Genomic DNA, 15,960 nt, shown 5'->3' with positions numbered 1-15,960 from the left:
ATGTACAGTAAACTACGGTTATAACGAACACGCTTATAGCGAACTGACGGATATAACGAACTTACTTTTTAGTCCCGACTACTTGCTGTAGTTATGCTGTATATATGCTTATAACGAACTACGGTTATAACGAACTAAAAATAGTAGTCGCTTTGAGTTCGTTATAACCGTAGTTTAGTGTATTGCTCCTTTTGCCCGGCAGTTTATCAACACTGACAAGTTCAAGGTTAAAGCCATGGTCTTTAAGTGGTTTCCGCAAAAGAGAATCTTGGTCCGAGGATATATTTAGATGATTGAACTCTAAATAGTCTCATTTATTCTTTCAAATACAAATACATAAATAAACACTTGTGATATTCATAGAAAAGATTTGCTTGTTTTTGTAAACGTGTCCACATAGAATTTCACCAGATCGTATGTGTCTAGAATATGAATATATGTCACTACTTTATGAAATGAAAAATATAGACTCTTTGTCCACGTCGTGAACACAAATACAACCTCTGTACGATGAACGAATCGCAATAGAAAATACTTGGAATTGATAACATATAACTCTACCGTTGTCCAATGTACATATATTGCGTAATATACAGATATCCTCCCACAAAAAATAGTGAACATTTAGAATGGTTATCAACAAACATGATACACATACACTTATTTCAGAAGATGAATACAGAATTAGTTTGGAAAATATCAATACATTGTCTGTTACACTGAGACAAAAACAGTGTAATATTTGTACAAAGATTCCCTTATGTTTATTGTACCCGTTGCGCAGAGCACAAGGTGAAATCAAGTATATTCGCAAAGGCAGTGAGCGACGTGAGTCTGTAATGATCGATTCTGGACCAGACAAACCAGTAGTTTATATCATAAACAACACCCCTCGAGATACGATGATACAGAATGAGCCAAAACATTGGGCATGAAGAGTGAGTGAGTATGGTTTTACGCCGCTTTTAGCAATATTCCAGCAATATCACGGCGCTTCACACATTGTATCCATGTCGGGAAACGAACCCGGGTCGTCATCGTGACGAGTGAACGCTTTAACAACTAGGCTACCCGACCGCCCCTGGGCATGCAGACGCGGTCCCCTTAGTCGATTGTCGTGCAGGTGAATGATTGAGTTTGGTTTAACGCTGCTTTGAACAGTAATTCAATTTTGTCACTGCGTGTCAGCTTGAAGGTTTACTTGACGCATTGGATTAGATGTTATTACTCACGACAAAGAGTCGGTTTTACTTTTAGGGTATGGTTGTGGTAGGCTAACATTGGTTTACGTATAGAGTAGTTTTGTTATTAAAGTAGGTTTGACGCGTAGAGTAGAGTTATGACTAAAGTTGGTTTGACATGTAGAGTAGAGTTATGATTAAGTTGGTTTACGTATAGAGTAGTATTGTTATTAAAGTTGGTTTGACGCGTAGAGTAGAGTTGTGATTAAAGTTGGTTTGACGTGTAGAGTAGAGTTGTGATTAAAGTTGCTTTGACGCGTAGAGTAGAGTTATGACTAAAGTTGGTTTGACGTGTAGAGTAGAGTTATGACTAAAGTTGCTTTTACGTGTAGAGTAGAGTTATGACTAAAGTTGGTTTGGCGTATAGAGTATGGTCGTGATTAAAGTTGGTTTGACGTTTAGAGTATAGTTATGATTAAAGTTGGTTTATCGGATGGAGTAGGGTTTGATTAATGTTGGTTTGATGTGTAGAGTAGAGTTATGACTAAAGTTGGTTTGACGTGTAGAGTAGAGTTATGATAAAAGTTGGTTTGACGGATAGAGTAGGGTTTGATAAATGTTGGTTTGACGTGTAGAGTAGAGTTATGACTATAGTTGGTTTGACGTGTAGAGTAGAGTTATGATTAGAGTTGGTTTGACGGATAGAGTAGGGTTTGATAAATGTTGGTTTGACGTGTAGAGTAGAGTTATGACTAAAGTTGGTTTGACGTGTAGAGTAGAGTTATGACTAAAGTTGGTTTGACGTGTAGAGTAGAGTTATGACTAAAGTTAGTTTGACGTGTAGAGTAGAGTTATGATTAGAGTTGGTTTGACGGATAGAGTAGGGTTTGATAAATGTTGGTTTGACGTGTAGAGTTATGACTAAAGTTGGTTTGACGTGTAGAGTAGAGTTATGACTAAAGTTGGTTTGACGTGTAGAGTAGAGTTATGACTAAAGTTAGTTTGACGTGTAGAGTAGAGTTATGATTAAAGTTGGTTATGTAGGGTTAGCATTAGGACTAGGTTTGATGACAGTTTTATACTCGTACCTTGAGCTGAAAGTTGAATAGTCTTTAGGACGGATTGGGTTGGCCTGGTTGGGGATAGGGTTTAGAGAAGGCTGATTTGAGTGATGTCTATCCGATCACGTGGACGGTGTATGTGGATTGGTATCACAAATACAATAAATGTATCTTGAACTGTTAACAGGTTTTTGGTTATAAACACATAATCCCATCGCCATCAATGTTATATTGACAACACTTTACATAGGGCTGTTCATGGTGAATACATTGAGTATAATGCCTCTTCGGTATCCATCATCGTTACCATAAAAACCCAAGGGCATTGCCTCAATCGATGTCACTATTCCCTGAACAATTTACCCCAAAACTGTCAACCAAGTTAGAGACTCATAATTTGGTATTCTTGAAAACAATAATTTGCTCCATAAAATAATGGAAAATATATTTGCCTCTGGTTTAAAAAAATCGAAATTGTTCGATGGATAAGCATGATGTCCTGAAAATAGGTGTCTTAATATTTTTATTGTTCGGTTCCGCCTTTCAGAAAATACGAAATAGAAATAGTAACCATTAAGCCTGTCATTACACCTCCCCTCAACCCTAAACACCGACTTCCACATTCCCAGATGTTAAATTGTTGGCCCCTTATGTTCTATAGAATCATGTTAGCATATCCACAGCGTTTGCTTGTAACACGATGACTCCCCTCAACAACGAGGATGGCGTCCCTGTCATTGGAGACCACAGTTAATACATGTACAACGAAATGAAACACTTGAGTCAAGAAATGTATAAATATACATGGAGCTGAATATGTACCATCAATTTCATGACCGAATTAATAATAAATGCCTTGAGGAATGTTATATTGAGTAGCATTCACAGTATATTCTAGGATTACAATATTTGACATGGTAACCATGGCAACAATTCTTCTCAGAAAACGTATTGGATTCTGTTATATTTTGAAACCAAACACAGCTGTAATTATTCATATCCACCTTACATATAGGGAATGGCTAACCTCTTGATCATCTTAATAGTCCCCCTTGTTGTATTACGTACTGTGGTTGGGTGTTGAAACGGTGGCAACAAAACGCCGCCATTAATAAACACCGCATCATTCCCTTGTCATGAATAATTGATTTCATGATGACGTCTTCCGTGGCGTACTTACGTCGATAACGTTATTGTATATTTGAAACCAAGTCTAATTGCAATGAAAAATACAATTTGAAGAATTTACATATCTTATACGGATAATTTGGTGATGAATAAAAATATTTTGTGCAACGAATGGGTTTTATCACTTCGTACATAATATTTTTCTGGTAAAAAAACCCATTGGAACACTTGGCATGGTATAGATGAACAATAAGATATCGCATTCATTGAATATTACCTATGATTAATATTTATTCTACAAGGATTGGTTATTTGTGCTAAATTTGAAGAAAAAGAGTTTAAAAAACAACCCATTTTAGTCATGGTAGAATGGGGATATACCTATTCTGTTTAAATTTTGAGGTGGTTCATCGTTGATTAAACATCGCTAACATTAAGTGGCGTTTTATCTGACATATTAGTACACGTAGGTTAGAAATAAATCTATCTGTCTATATATCAATGAGTAAGACTGATCACGATGGTGGTGTGTGTGTGTGTGAATGGGGGAGGGGGGGGGGGGGGTGGAAGGGGGGGGGGGGGGGGTTAGTGATACGCAATATGTTACGGTTTATGTGAAACCGCATTATCGGTGGTTCGAGTAGGGAGCTAACTCCGCTTTCCTAATCAAAAGTTTGAGATGGGCCAACATTCGAAACTTAACGCACTTGTTGCAGAGAATATGTACTACGTCAAAAATCTGCATTACGAACTACTATTTCGTCTATTTAAAATGAGTATTGTGACTTTTAATTGGATTAGAATATACAAATGCGTTGAAACTACAGCAGAACTCACTTGTACAAACATCGCAAAACTAGGTCGTGGGGTCATTAATATTTAAGAGTTGTCCTTTTATGGAACTAGTTCCGGCTTCTATCATGACCGAGTTCGATTCAAGTATAGACATAATTTTCAGGTTTATATCGCCACCGACATTTATGATTAGATTGATGTGTTATACTGGAAAACGTGGATTGTATGGTATTGTCCCTCAAATGTAACTTGTAGTACGTTTTTTGCGTTGTTATTATTTTTGCAAAACTTTGTTTTGGAACGCGAGTGATCAGCTGATGACGTCATTGAAACTTCACGGACTTTGTGTACCTATCGTGGAGGTAACGTACGTTACACTAAATAATTTATAAAAAACATACAAAATAATTACAAATGTGAGACCACTAAATGACTTAGTCAACTAAATGGAGGCTAGCGATTTACAAATGTGGCCCCACCTGTATCGATCACTAGATCTATATATATCCCGGAAGAAGTGGACCCACATCTTAGAAAATGATTATAAGTAAGCCAACCTAATGAAGATTAGCGATTTATAAATGTGGTCCCTCCTGTTGCAATCATTATGACGGAAAATGTGTCCCCACATTTAGAAACTGATTATCAGATCTAATTGAGCAACCTAATGAAGCTAGGCGATATACAAATGTGGGCCCACTTGTTTCGATCACCATAAATGACGGGAACAATGTGGGCCCACGTTATAGAAAAAGGTTATCAGTAACTTAATGGATCTTCACGATTTATAAATGTGGTCCTTCCTGTTGCCAAACATACCTGCCCAAATTTAGAAATAGAATATCAGCACCATGCCAACCTAATAAAGCTTTTCTGTAGTCCTATACAAATGTAGGCCCACTTGTTTGGGTCACCATATATGACAGGGGGAAAGTGGGCCCATATTTTAGAAAATTGCTACCAGCACTTAACCAACCAAAGAAGACGTACATATTACACTCAACATATGACAACTATCGACTTTCTAAAATGTGGGCCCACCTGCAGTCATCTCTATTAAGATATAAACTGGTCCCACATTTGTTGAAAACGAATATTTACGAGTTATTAATTCCATTGGCAAGCACCGTTTTTAATATTAAAGTTTACGGATGGGAAGAAAAATATATATTGTCTTCAAACATTTAATTAAGAATACGGTTTACCCTTGGGATTAGATGGCCAATAAATAATTGGACCAACGTCAACGTTCAGCGTGACTGACGCCATTTTTCGTAAATACGAAAACAACGGAGACAGCACCCGATTGAAATTAGAGTGATCTCCCTTTCCCAATATTAACCACTGATAATGCGGTTACGCAAAATATGTTTTAAGTATTACATTGTTTCAATTTCAAACAGTGTTAACAATTGTATACATTTATTGTGTTGTGCTTACGGTATATACATTACATAGATAATAGCGTCAGCAGATCTCCTCGTTTGTACGATAGCATATTATTTTGTTTCAGAGCATAGAGTGAAATATAAAAATAAATTCTGAAAAATGCATCAGGCTTCCTCATGAAAGAACAATATCGTGATTTAAAGACAATTTTGTTTCAATTAGAAAACCAGCTTCAAATACAAATATCTTAGCGATTATTTAGGAGCCATCTTGAATTGTCTTTGGCGCGGACGTCAGTGAAAACAGCTTACAATGGTATGAGTCAACATTACTGGCATGGTTGTAATTAAGAATATATGAAGTCTTTTGTAAACAGTTCCCAAACTGCGACAGGATATTACAAATTATGGTCTCACACCAGATGTATAAATTTCCCTTTTAACCATCTTAATATAATAGGTAAACTAATATGAGGCACTCTATTTTGCTTCAATCTCAAACTTTTATATATCCTTGTCCAAGCTCCTTCAGGTAATATTAACAACTTTTCTCAGAACAAGAATTTATACAAGGAAGGATACCGAGGAAAATGAACACATGACTTAACTTCTGTTTTCAAGTGAATACAAACACCAAACATTGGGTTGTCTTTGCAGTTAAAAAGATTTCAGAAAACAATAATAATAAATGTATAATCTGTCCGAAATTCTTATAAAGGAGAAGATGATTGATAATTATATCATAAGAAAATATCATATTAATACAGATAAAAGCACATTTTGGAATTGATGAGTACTAGTACATAATTAAAGTGGTTTGTTAAAAAACACATATGTGAAGCTCGAAGCTCTTGCATACTTCCTTTTGAAATCTGATCACAGATACTGTTATTTCTGTGGCTAGAATAATCAGTATATGACCATTGCCTGAACATTAAACATTTATTTGACTTGTTAAAGTGTATATTTTCCAGCCACCACTAGTACGGTTTGCATCAATATGAAGTCGAGGTTTTCCATGACGACGAAACAATAAGATATACAACATAAGTAAGGCGCGAGTCGGTGTCAACAGTTAGTATTATGCATCACTGTTACGTCATTTCCGGCACGTGACTCAATCTCAATACTTTTGCGCAATCTCTCTGCAATGACGTGCGCATCTCTGGCCTTAGGGAGATTTGCTTTGTAAAGTCAGTCTAGAGATTTGATCGACCTCTGCAACATCGTGATGGTTCGGTCAATGATGTTATCAAATGTCACCAAGATCAGTCAAAGTTTAATCTTGCAAACGATTCCAATACGTTATTCATACAGTACAGTTGCACAGATATCTTTGAGTATCTAGAGCACAAGAACAATTTTGGAATCATCCAAGATTCAGAACCATGTATCACGTGACTTCCTGGAAACATACGGGCAAGTATGTGTCACTGTCGTGAAATAAATATTAGGTATGGTATTTGCTTCCAGGCTTGGCCCACAATCCATACACAATCAAGGAGTCCCTTTAAAGATTACAATGTCTAAATGTTTGAAAGATGTGAGGGTGCCAGCCCGCTCCCTCCAGGCATCCCGGCATACTACTTAATTTGTCTTGGCATCCAATTTAAGAAGTCATATTAGTGCAAATTAAACTGAGATTTTCACATAGAATGCATGACTACGTGTGCTGATAATCTTAGGGAGAAAAGACGAAAAATAAAATGGAAATATTAGCATCATATAGTCATTTCATGGCACCCACCGCACTGCACCAGAATACCACTTTCCAGGACTCGGCGTCCGGCTTACCAAAAGCAGGTTTGAACCCTGTTCCCATTTCGTAAGAGTCTCTCCTGTTCAAGAAACTTATTTTCCATAACAAAAATATTGTATTCAGATGAAAATAAAAAGCGCTAAATCCTTTGTGTGAGCAGTTCCTTTTCGCCAACCCTTTTAAAACTTAGGCCAAGTGTTTGTTTTACACAATGTCTGCGTCGCCATTACTATTTACACGAGTTATGTCCCTTTGTTCGCGAATGGTGTCCCTTCTGAGTTACATTTTGTCGACAGTTGTCGGCCTTGTTGAAGGGTCGTTGGATGATAGACTGGTGACCGGCGACGTTGACGGACCAGTGTTTATGTCGTCGTATTCGCTGTCGCATTTGCTTGCATCATCCAGTTTATTGTTGCGCCTGTAAAAGCACGACCAAATATCAAATATGATAATAAACGAACCCTTACCTTCAAAACAGTATTACAATTTTGGTTCTCGAATTAGATTGTCGAGAGATACGAAAATAATAATAATGATGATGATGATGATGATGATGATAATAATAATAATAATAGTTGAACGAACTAAACAGCAGATGGCAGTTGTAAATAAAAGCGTCAAAAACATTCCTATAATCACAAAAAATCCACTGTACGATTCCGACTATATCATACGCATGTGTTCGTGAATTATTATCAAATAATGATGATACCAAGTGTTTGAAAAGGTGAGCGTGGCCTGTCCCACCATTTTTACCGTCACAAACACTTGCAAAGGCAAGTCAACTGTCAACTCTAAAACAATTGCGCCTTAATCAAGACTTGTCTCGTCTTGTTTTACATCAAGGTCAAACCATCTTAATTCCATATGTTATTCAGCGAGTCTTATTATCATACATCCTACATACCACCTGTAACATCTACATTATACATGTAGCATACCTACATACCACCTGTAACATCTACATTACACATGTAGCATACCTACATACCACCTGTAACATCTACATTATACACGTAGCATACCTACATACCACCTGTAACATCTACATTATACATGTAGCATACCTACATACCACCTGTAACATCAACATTGTACCTGTAACGTTCCTACATATCATCTGTAACATCAACATTATACCTGTAACGTACCTACATACCACCTGTAACATCAACATTATACCTGTAACGTACCTACATGCCACCTGTAACTTCTGCATATACCGGTAACGTACCTACATACATCTGTAACATCAACATTATACCGGTAACATACCTACATACCACCTGTAACATCAAACATTATACCTGTAACGTACCTACATACCATCTGTAACATTCACCGTATGCCTGTAGCTTACCTACATACCACTGTAACGTTATCATTATATATGCTGTAACATACCGTCATACCTACATACCACAGTGTCGTCAACATTTTACTTTTGAGTGAGTGCATAGGGTTTTACGCCGCGTTTAGCACTATTCCGGCAATATCCCGACAGGGGGCACCAGAAATGGGCTTCGTACATGGCACCAATGTGGGGAATAGAACCCGCGACGAGCAAATGCTTTAACCACTACGCTACCCTACTGCCCCAATTATACCTGTAACTTTCCCAAACACATATATACCTGCATACCATAAGTAGCATCAACATCAATGCCTGTCACGTGTACAATCTGTAATACCCATATGCTACCTGTTACTCACCTACATAATACCTCTTGCACCTTCTCTTTGACCGTCTTGTCAGATGCGCAGTAGTTGACGTCCTTGCATAGGCAGAAGAGGAGGACACCGATGATGATGGCGATGGCGCTCACGATGCCCCACAGCTGCACTTGTTCTATCCTGTTGGGCAACAACGAGATTTTACGAGATGATATGAAATTGCCTCGTAGCTCATGTTAAGCATTAAGAGGACCAGGGGCGAGGTACTAGAGGTGTCTGAAAGGTTTTGAGCCTATCTATGATGGGCTACATTGATGGACTTATGTCCTGACCCATTTTCAACACAATCCCCTCCGAGGTCCACACACTTATGCCAACGATGACAGAGTGCCTTGATTCCACTTGTGTTTAAGGCTTCCTCTTGGCGGTGTAAGAAGGCCTTCACAGCAGAAATGACGTCAGCACGATTTGCACAGCGCTCGCCAGACAATTCTTGCTTCAAATTTGGGCAGAGGTTGAATTCAGACGTTGTCAAATCTGGTGTGTTTAGCAGTTGTGAGTTTAGAATTATGCCAACATATTGACTGAAGTGAGGAAAGACAAAAGTGCAGAGGGATGTTAATATGTGGTCTTCTGCTGGTGCGCGATAATGCTCCAGTTCACATAGTCAAGAGCTGCACAGGCTGCTGTGAGGGAATGTGCCTTTGAACAGTTCGGTGAAATCAACACCCAAGTTAACTACAATTCAAACGTTGTTCCAGGTGCCTATTATCTCTTTCGACAACTTTCGAAAACATTTCGGAGACCATGATGCTTTAGAGTCTGCTGTTAAGGACTGTTTTGGGGGCCAATCAGAACATTTCTATAATAGACGGATAACAAGTCTGAAGGACAACTGGACAAAATGCATTGACAAAGGAGGGTCATTATACAGTGGAATCTGGGGCAGAATTTTATGTCCGGTTTTGTCAAAAGTCCGGATTAGTTAGGTTATAGGTGAGCTACAGAAATAAGAAATAAAAATAATGTTGAAAGGTGGTCCGGTATTGACAAATCCGGATAAGTCCGATTTCGATAATCGCCATTTTATTAAAAAATAAGAATGAAGTCAACTTTATGGTCCTCACTTTTGCATATAAATTGCAGAATTTTCTGAACCCCTATCGTACAAAGTTTGATTTTAATAAAATGCCATGTGATCTAATATTGACGGACAAAGAGATACCCATGAGATGTGAGTGAGATACCTTTACGCCGCTTTTTAGCAATATTCCGCCAATATTACCACGGGGGATGCCTGAAATGGGATTCACACATTGTACCCATGTGGGCAATCGAACCCGAACACCCAGCTCCACGAGCGAAGGCTTTAGACTAGGTTACCCCGTCTCCCCTACCAGATGAGCCATGAATATATGTCATGTTACGCATTTGCTTAAAAATAGAGCATGCATTCAGTGCGTATTGATAGGCGTTAGAAAGTAATTACTTACAAATTTCTGTTGGCAGCAGACTCGCAACATGTGAAAGAATTGTCTTGTTCACAGCACTCTGGTTTAGCTGCATCCTCACACTGATAGGTGTTCCCTGTAACTTTTCCCAGCTGTTGGTTCTTGAGGCACTCTTTGCCCCACACCACATCTGGCGACACAAGGAAAACGCATCAGTATATCGTATCTTAAAGGTAGTCATCTGGCACAGATTTCAAGAACTGCTTATTCCCCAAAAGAGGCTTTCATTTTGGGCGAACGTTGTTAAAAGCCTAAATGGTGGTAATAACTGGTGCCCTGTGCCAAACTTGTATTCCATTGTGACGAATTGGTCAGGTGTTACTGTACGTCTTCCAGCCTTTGGATATGGCTCGATTGCTTCTTTTAAGTAACTATGTAGGTAGCTTGCATTAGCGATATTAGCGCTACGACTGTCAGTGTTAGAGTGTGAGAGTTACAATCGTATTAAAGTCGCAGCTTCATGAAGGGCAACAAGAGGTTATATTTATGTCTTCAGTCATTATTGGAAACGAAATAAATTCAATATACATTGACAATGGAGTGATACATGATATATATTATGACAGTATTTTACTCAGAGCTCGTGTGTTGTATAAACAAAACTGGAATAATTGAGTGAGTGAGTGTGGTTTTACGCCGCCTTTAGCAATATTCCAGCAATATCACGGCGGGGGACACCAGCCATGGGCTTCACACTTTGTACCCATGTGGGGAATCGAACCCAGGTCTTCGGCGTGACGATCGAACACTTTAACCACTAGGCTACCACACCGCCCCAAACTGGAATAAAAAAAGACCATGTGGGATGTGCTGAAAACAATGTGTTGAAAACTGAACAACAAGAATATCAAAGGAACGGTCCTTCAGTTTGCTCATAATAGACCCAACAACATGAGCAATTATAAAATAATAAAAAAATGCAGCAAAGAGGGTTTGGGTGATCCTGGCACAGTGCGGCTGGTTAGGCTCATCATCAGCTCAGGGCCCTTGCCCCCTCCCTACACACGCAGCCCAGACAGCGAATGGGACTTCTCCCAGGAAACGCTGCCTTGTCAAACCCACACAAGGCTCCCCAACACTGCAGCCTTCTGCATTACCCAGATTGTCAGAAGGGCTGTATTCCTGGCAGCAAAATCGGGTACTCTCCCAGTCAGTCAACAGATTGGGAGGTACCAAACTTAAGGCACCGAGAACAACTGGGAGTCGGACAACTTGGTACTTGGGATGCAAGCATGACATTTTGCATATTTGCCATGTTTTCCCTCAATCTTGTCAATCACATTAGTGTCATAGGGGACAGAAAATTCAATGATATAAATGATTTTATTGGATTTATCAAAAAGGACAAGATCAGGTGTGTTGGCCTGGATACGTCTGAGGCTGTGTACGTGCCTATTCCAAAGAATTTTGTATTTATCATTTGCCACGACGCCCTCTACATATTTCGGGTCGTACCATGGATGGACCTCTGTGTCAAAACCACAAACATGGCGAAGACGGTAATAAAATGATCAATATACTTAATATACTGTTTGTGCCAAAGATGGGCATCCACTGACAATGTGTTGGACAGTCTCATTAAATTCATGACATAAGCAACATTTCATATTTACATTATCATTATTATTGATAAACATGACCCATGTAGAGAAACAACAACACTTGTCTATATGAACAAAGTCTTTTGGCTCCTTTTGTATATCTTAACTATTATCTAACAACTTTTCTCCTGTAAAATATGTTTATTTCAGAGACTAAATGTAATTATATGTCGGCATTCTTAAGTCGCCATTGATGAGTCCGTACCTAGTTCTCAGAAGCCCCTGGTCTCCTGAAAAACATAGCGACACAGGTCATGTTTCACCTTGGTTTTGGATCGCTCGGGCTTAATCAGTTTCACAAAATCAAACATGTTCGGGTGACAAGAAGTCAAAGAGTGCTCCCTTCGATGTTGTTGTTGCTCCACCAAGACGCCGGCGTTACTGGTGGAAAGATTTGGTGATAATGAGTCCTTTTCTGCCAAAATGTATTTCCACCGAGTTACATAATGAACAGAGTCCATTAGACGCATCATACTGCTATCAAAATAGCATTCACGGTCGAGAGATTCGCGGAATTTCCAAGTATCATATACTTGTCGATCGCATGGGCAGGATCGATGTCCCGATGGTGGCTGCTAATGTGCTCTCTGATTTGTCCAGGTGAACCGATGGTGGTTCAAATGCTTTCACTGGTTTGTGAAGGTGTCCCGATGGTGTTTGCTCATGTGTTCTCAGGTTTGTCAAGGTGTCCCGTTGGTGGCTGCTCTTGCTTTCTCTGGTTTGTGAAGGTGTCTCGATGGTGTTTGCTCATGTGTTCTCTGGTTTGTCAAGGTGTCCCGTTGGTGGCTGCTCATGTGTTCTCTGGTTTGTGAAGGTGTCGCGTTGGTGGCTGCTCATGCTTTCACTAGTTTGTGAAGGTGTCCCGATGGTGGTTGCTCATGCTTTCTCTGGTTTGTCATTGTGTCCCGATGGTGGTTGCTCATGCTTTCTCTGGTTTGTGAAGGTGTCCCGATGGTGGTTCAAATGCTTTCACTGGTTTGTGAAGGTGTCCCGTTGGTGGCTGCTCATGTGCTCTCTGGTTTGTCCAGGTGGACCGATGGTGGTTCAAATGCTTTTACTAGTTTGTGAAGGTGTCCCGATGGTGGTTGCTCATGCTTTCTCTGGTTTGTCATTGTGTCCCGATGGTGGTTGCTCATGCTTTCTCTGGTTTGTGAAGGTGTCCCGATGGTGGTTCAAATGCTTTCACTGGTTTGTGAAGGTGTCCGGATGGTGGTTCAAATGCTTTCACTGGTTTGTGAAGGTGTCCCGATGGTGGCTGCTCATGCTTTCACTAGTTTGTCAAGGTGTCCCGAGGGTCATTGCAATATGCTTTCATATGTTTGTCCGGCTCTGACTCATTTATTTACAGCTCGCCGTGATATTCTTGGAATATTACTGAATACGGCGCTGAACAACATTCACTCAGGTTTGTAAGCATGTTCATATCTTCAATCACAATGTTGGTTAGTGCTACCGAAATCAACTGCCGTGGAAATGAAACAAACAAGAAATGGTTCTACGATGGCGCTGTATTTGATGCAGGTATCAAAGTTGTGTTTTGGACCTTAAGTTTGCAGTGTTTCAGCGACTGTTTTCAGCCTTGTAACGTTTTGATAATGATTGATAATATTTTGGTCCAACACAATTTTTAAGTGAATACTTTCTTTTACCTGGCAGTGTATGACGAGATGTGTTTACTTACACCGACATGTATTTCCCGGGCTGACACATCAATCATGTGGTCAGCAATGAAATGATGGCCCATGGGACACTACGTGCTGGTGGCTAATTTAACAATCGTTAAGTACATGTTGCAGTGTAAACATGAACCATGCACCAGGCCAATGTTAGGGATCATTTCAAATGATGGATCACATGACAAATATCCGTTAATCACCAGTATTCACAATCACTTGTTTTGCTGAGGGGCACCGTCAACAACACCCCGAGTTTATGAGTTTTCGCGAACATCTGATTCACGGTGATCGAGTTATATATTTAACATCGTTACATTGTCTTTTACGCTCAATGGAATCTGCAGGCAACCGAGACTGATTATTCTCTTGCGTTGACATACATATGCACACGTGTGTGTGTGTGTGTGTGTGTGTGCGTGCGTGCGTGCGTGCGTGCGTGCGTGCGTGCGTGCGTGCGTGCGTGAGTTCGTGAGTTCGTGCGTTCGTACGTACGTGAGTGTGTGTTTGCGTGAGTGTGTATTTGTATTTATGTATATTATGATGTAAACGGATATGCGGCTGCTACACTGATTGTAGGACCAAGTGAACCATCCCACCCGATTCCACTATGATGATTCAAATATATGCCACCCTCTTTTTTGAGAAAGACCTGCAGTTTCTCACTGAAAGGTAAATGATAAAAACACATAATATTTTTACCCACATCATATTTATTTCAGGACTTCCGAATTATGTATAGACTTTGGATTAACTGTTGACCATGTGGCCCATCATACTGTAATAACGAATTAAATAATAATATCCTTCGTCTAAATTGTAGAAACAGCGTTTAAAAACCTGACTTTCATCAGCGTCTAGAAATGTCAGCTCTTGTCGATTCTGATATATGTTTTCTGACTGATAATTTCCTTTCTCTTAAATGATCGATATTCCTTGTTTGTGTTGACAACACTACTGGGGGAAGACGTTCTCTACGTGTTGTTACGGACGTCACACCATAGTATAAATGATATGTCAGTCACCAGGCAACGGGTTATAGATTTAAGCTTTTGTATTTAATGGTTTAGTAGGCATGAGCAATAATGTATCATTCAATTATATTGTCAAATACATTTCTGTTGTCAAGGTGATAGAATTTTGTCTGTGGGGAAATAATGACAAAGTAACTAAATTGTTTGACTCATTTTCACAAATCTTGAATAATTTATAAAGCGTGGTTTCTCATTGTAGTTGCTTCAATAAAATATAAACTACCGACGCTAGAGAGTAATCAATCATCCGACGGAACATATTCCATTGGGCGTGAAAGTCAAAATAGCGGTGAAACTTATCTGAATGGATGACTGACAACCAATATCGACACCAGGTGTTCGCGAAAAAGGTAAGCAAGTCCTGCACTACAGGTAGGACCCGCCACTCACACAATTTGCATGAAAACGTAAGTCGTACGATCGTCGTGCCTGTAAACAATCTAGTCTTGACCAGACAATCAAGTGAAGGACCAGGCACTCCATTGACACGGGAAGGGGGTGGGGATGGGTTTGGGGGTGGTGGAATAATGTTGAATTACGTATCCAATAACAATTCTGTTGCATGTTTGCTTTCAAACTAAAATTATCATTATATTGTATTTAAATCAATTAATTCTTGTGAGTGAGTCGGTTTAACGCCGCTTTTAACAGTATTCCAGTTATATCAGGGCGTCTCAGCTTAATGTTTGGAGGAAAGCCCGAAGTGTTGCAGGCCCAAACGTTTGCCACTTTGGTGAAACCCACGTGCACGGTGTATGCTGCTGGCAAACCTAGAAACATAATTGGGTCGAACTGGGATTCGCACTAACAATCAGGTTTTTGGTGTGCCCAAAACGCGCAACGCTGGGCAGCAAATTGCGGACCCTAAGGCGACTGGGTCACCCGTGCCCTTTCTGAATCTAGAATTTACGAGGGTAACCTTGTCGCTTAATACATGTTACATGCAAATATACACTGGTTTAACTGGTTTACAGGTCCCCCCGAGCCCAAAAATAATTCAAAGCAGAAAATATCAGAACAACAGTGTGTATATTTTCCTGACTAAAAGTTTACTAAAAATAGAATTTTATAAAAATGATATGTTTATCAGCAGATTATTTGCACATGGCAACACTTTTAGATAACCTTAAACAAAATACCGCCATACTTCGAGTA

At 39.5% G+C, this 15,960-nt stretch overlaps 1 protein-coding gene across 1 annotated transcript in view; it reads right to left on the bottom strand.

Moving 5' to 3' along the window:
• Nucleotides 1-6,481: 6,481 nt before the first annotated feature.
• LOC124127805 overlaps nucleotides 6,482-15,960 on the bottom strand; it is a 31,455-nt gene continuing 21,976 nt past the window's right edge. The window contains exons 2-4 of the mRNA XM_046491177.2: nucleotides 10,480-10,627; nucleotides 9,026-9,166; nucleotides 6,482-7,730 (exon numbers count right to left, since the gene is read on the bottom strand). Coding sequence (XP_046347133.1) covers nucleotides 7,592-7,730; nucleotides 9,026-9,166; nucleotides 10,480-10,627 — 428 coding nt within the window. The 3' untranslated portion in view covers nucleotides 6,482-7,591. The remainder of the gene's footprint in view (nucleotides 7,731-9,025; nucleotides 9,167-10,479; nucleotides 10,628-15,960) is intronic.

The sequence above is a fragment of the Haliotis rufescens genome, unplaced genomic scaffold (genome assembly GCF_023055435.1).
Source record: "Haliotis rufescens isolate VD_foot unplaced genomic scaffold, xgHalRufe1.0.p SCAF_6, whole genome shotgun sequence".
NCBI lineage: Eukaryota > Metazoa > Mollusca > Gastropoda > Lepetellida > Haliotidae > Haliotis > Haliotis rufescens.
This window is presented reverse-complemented; position numbering and strand designations above follow the sequence as displayed.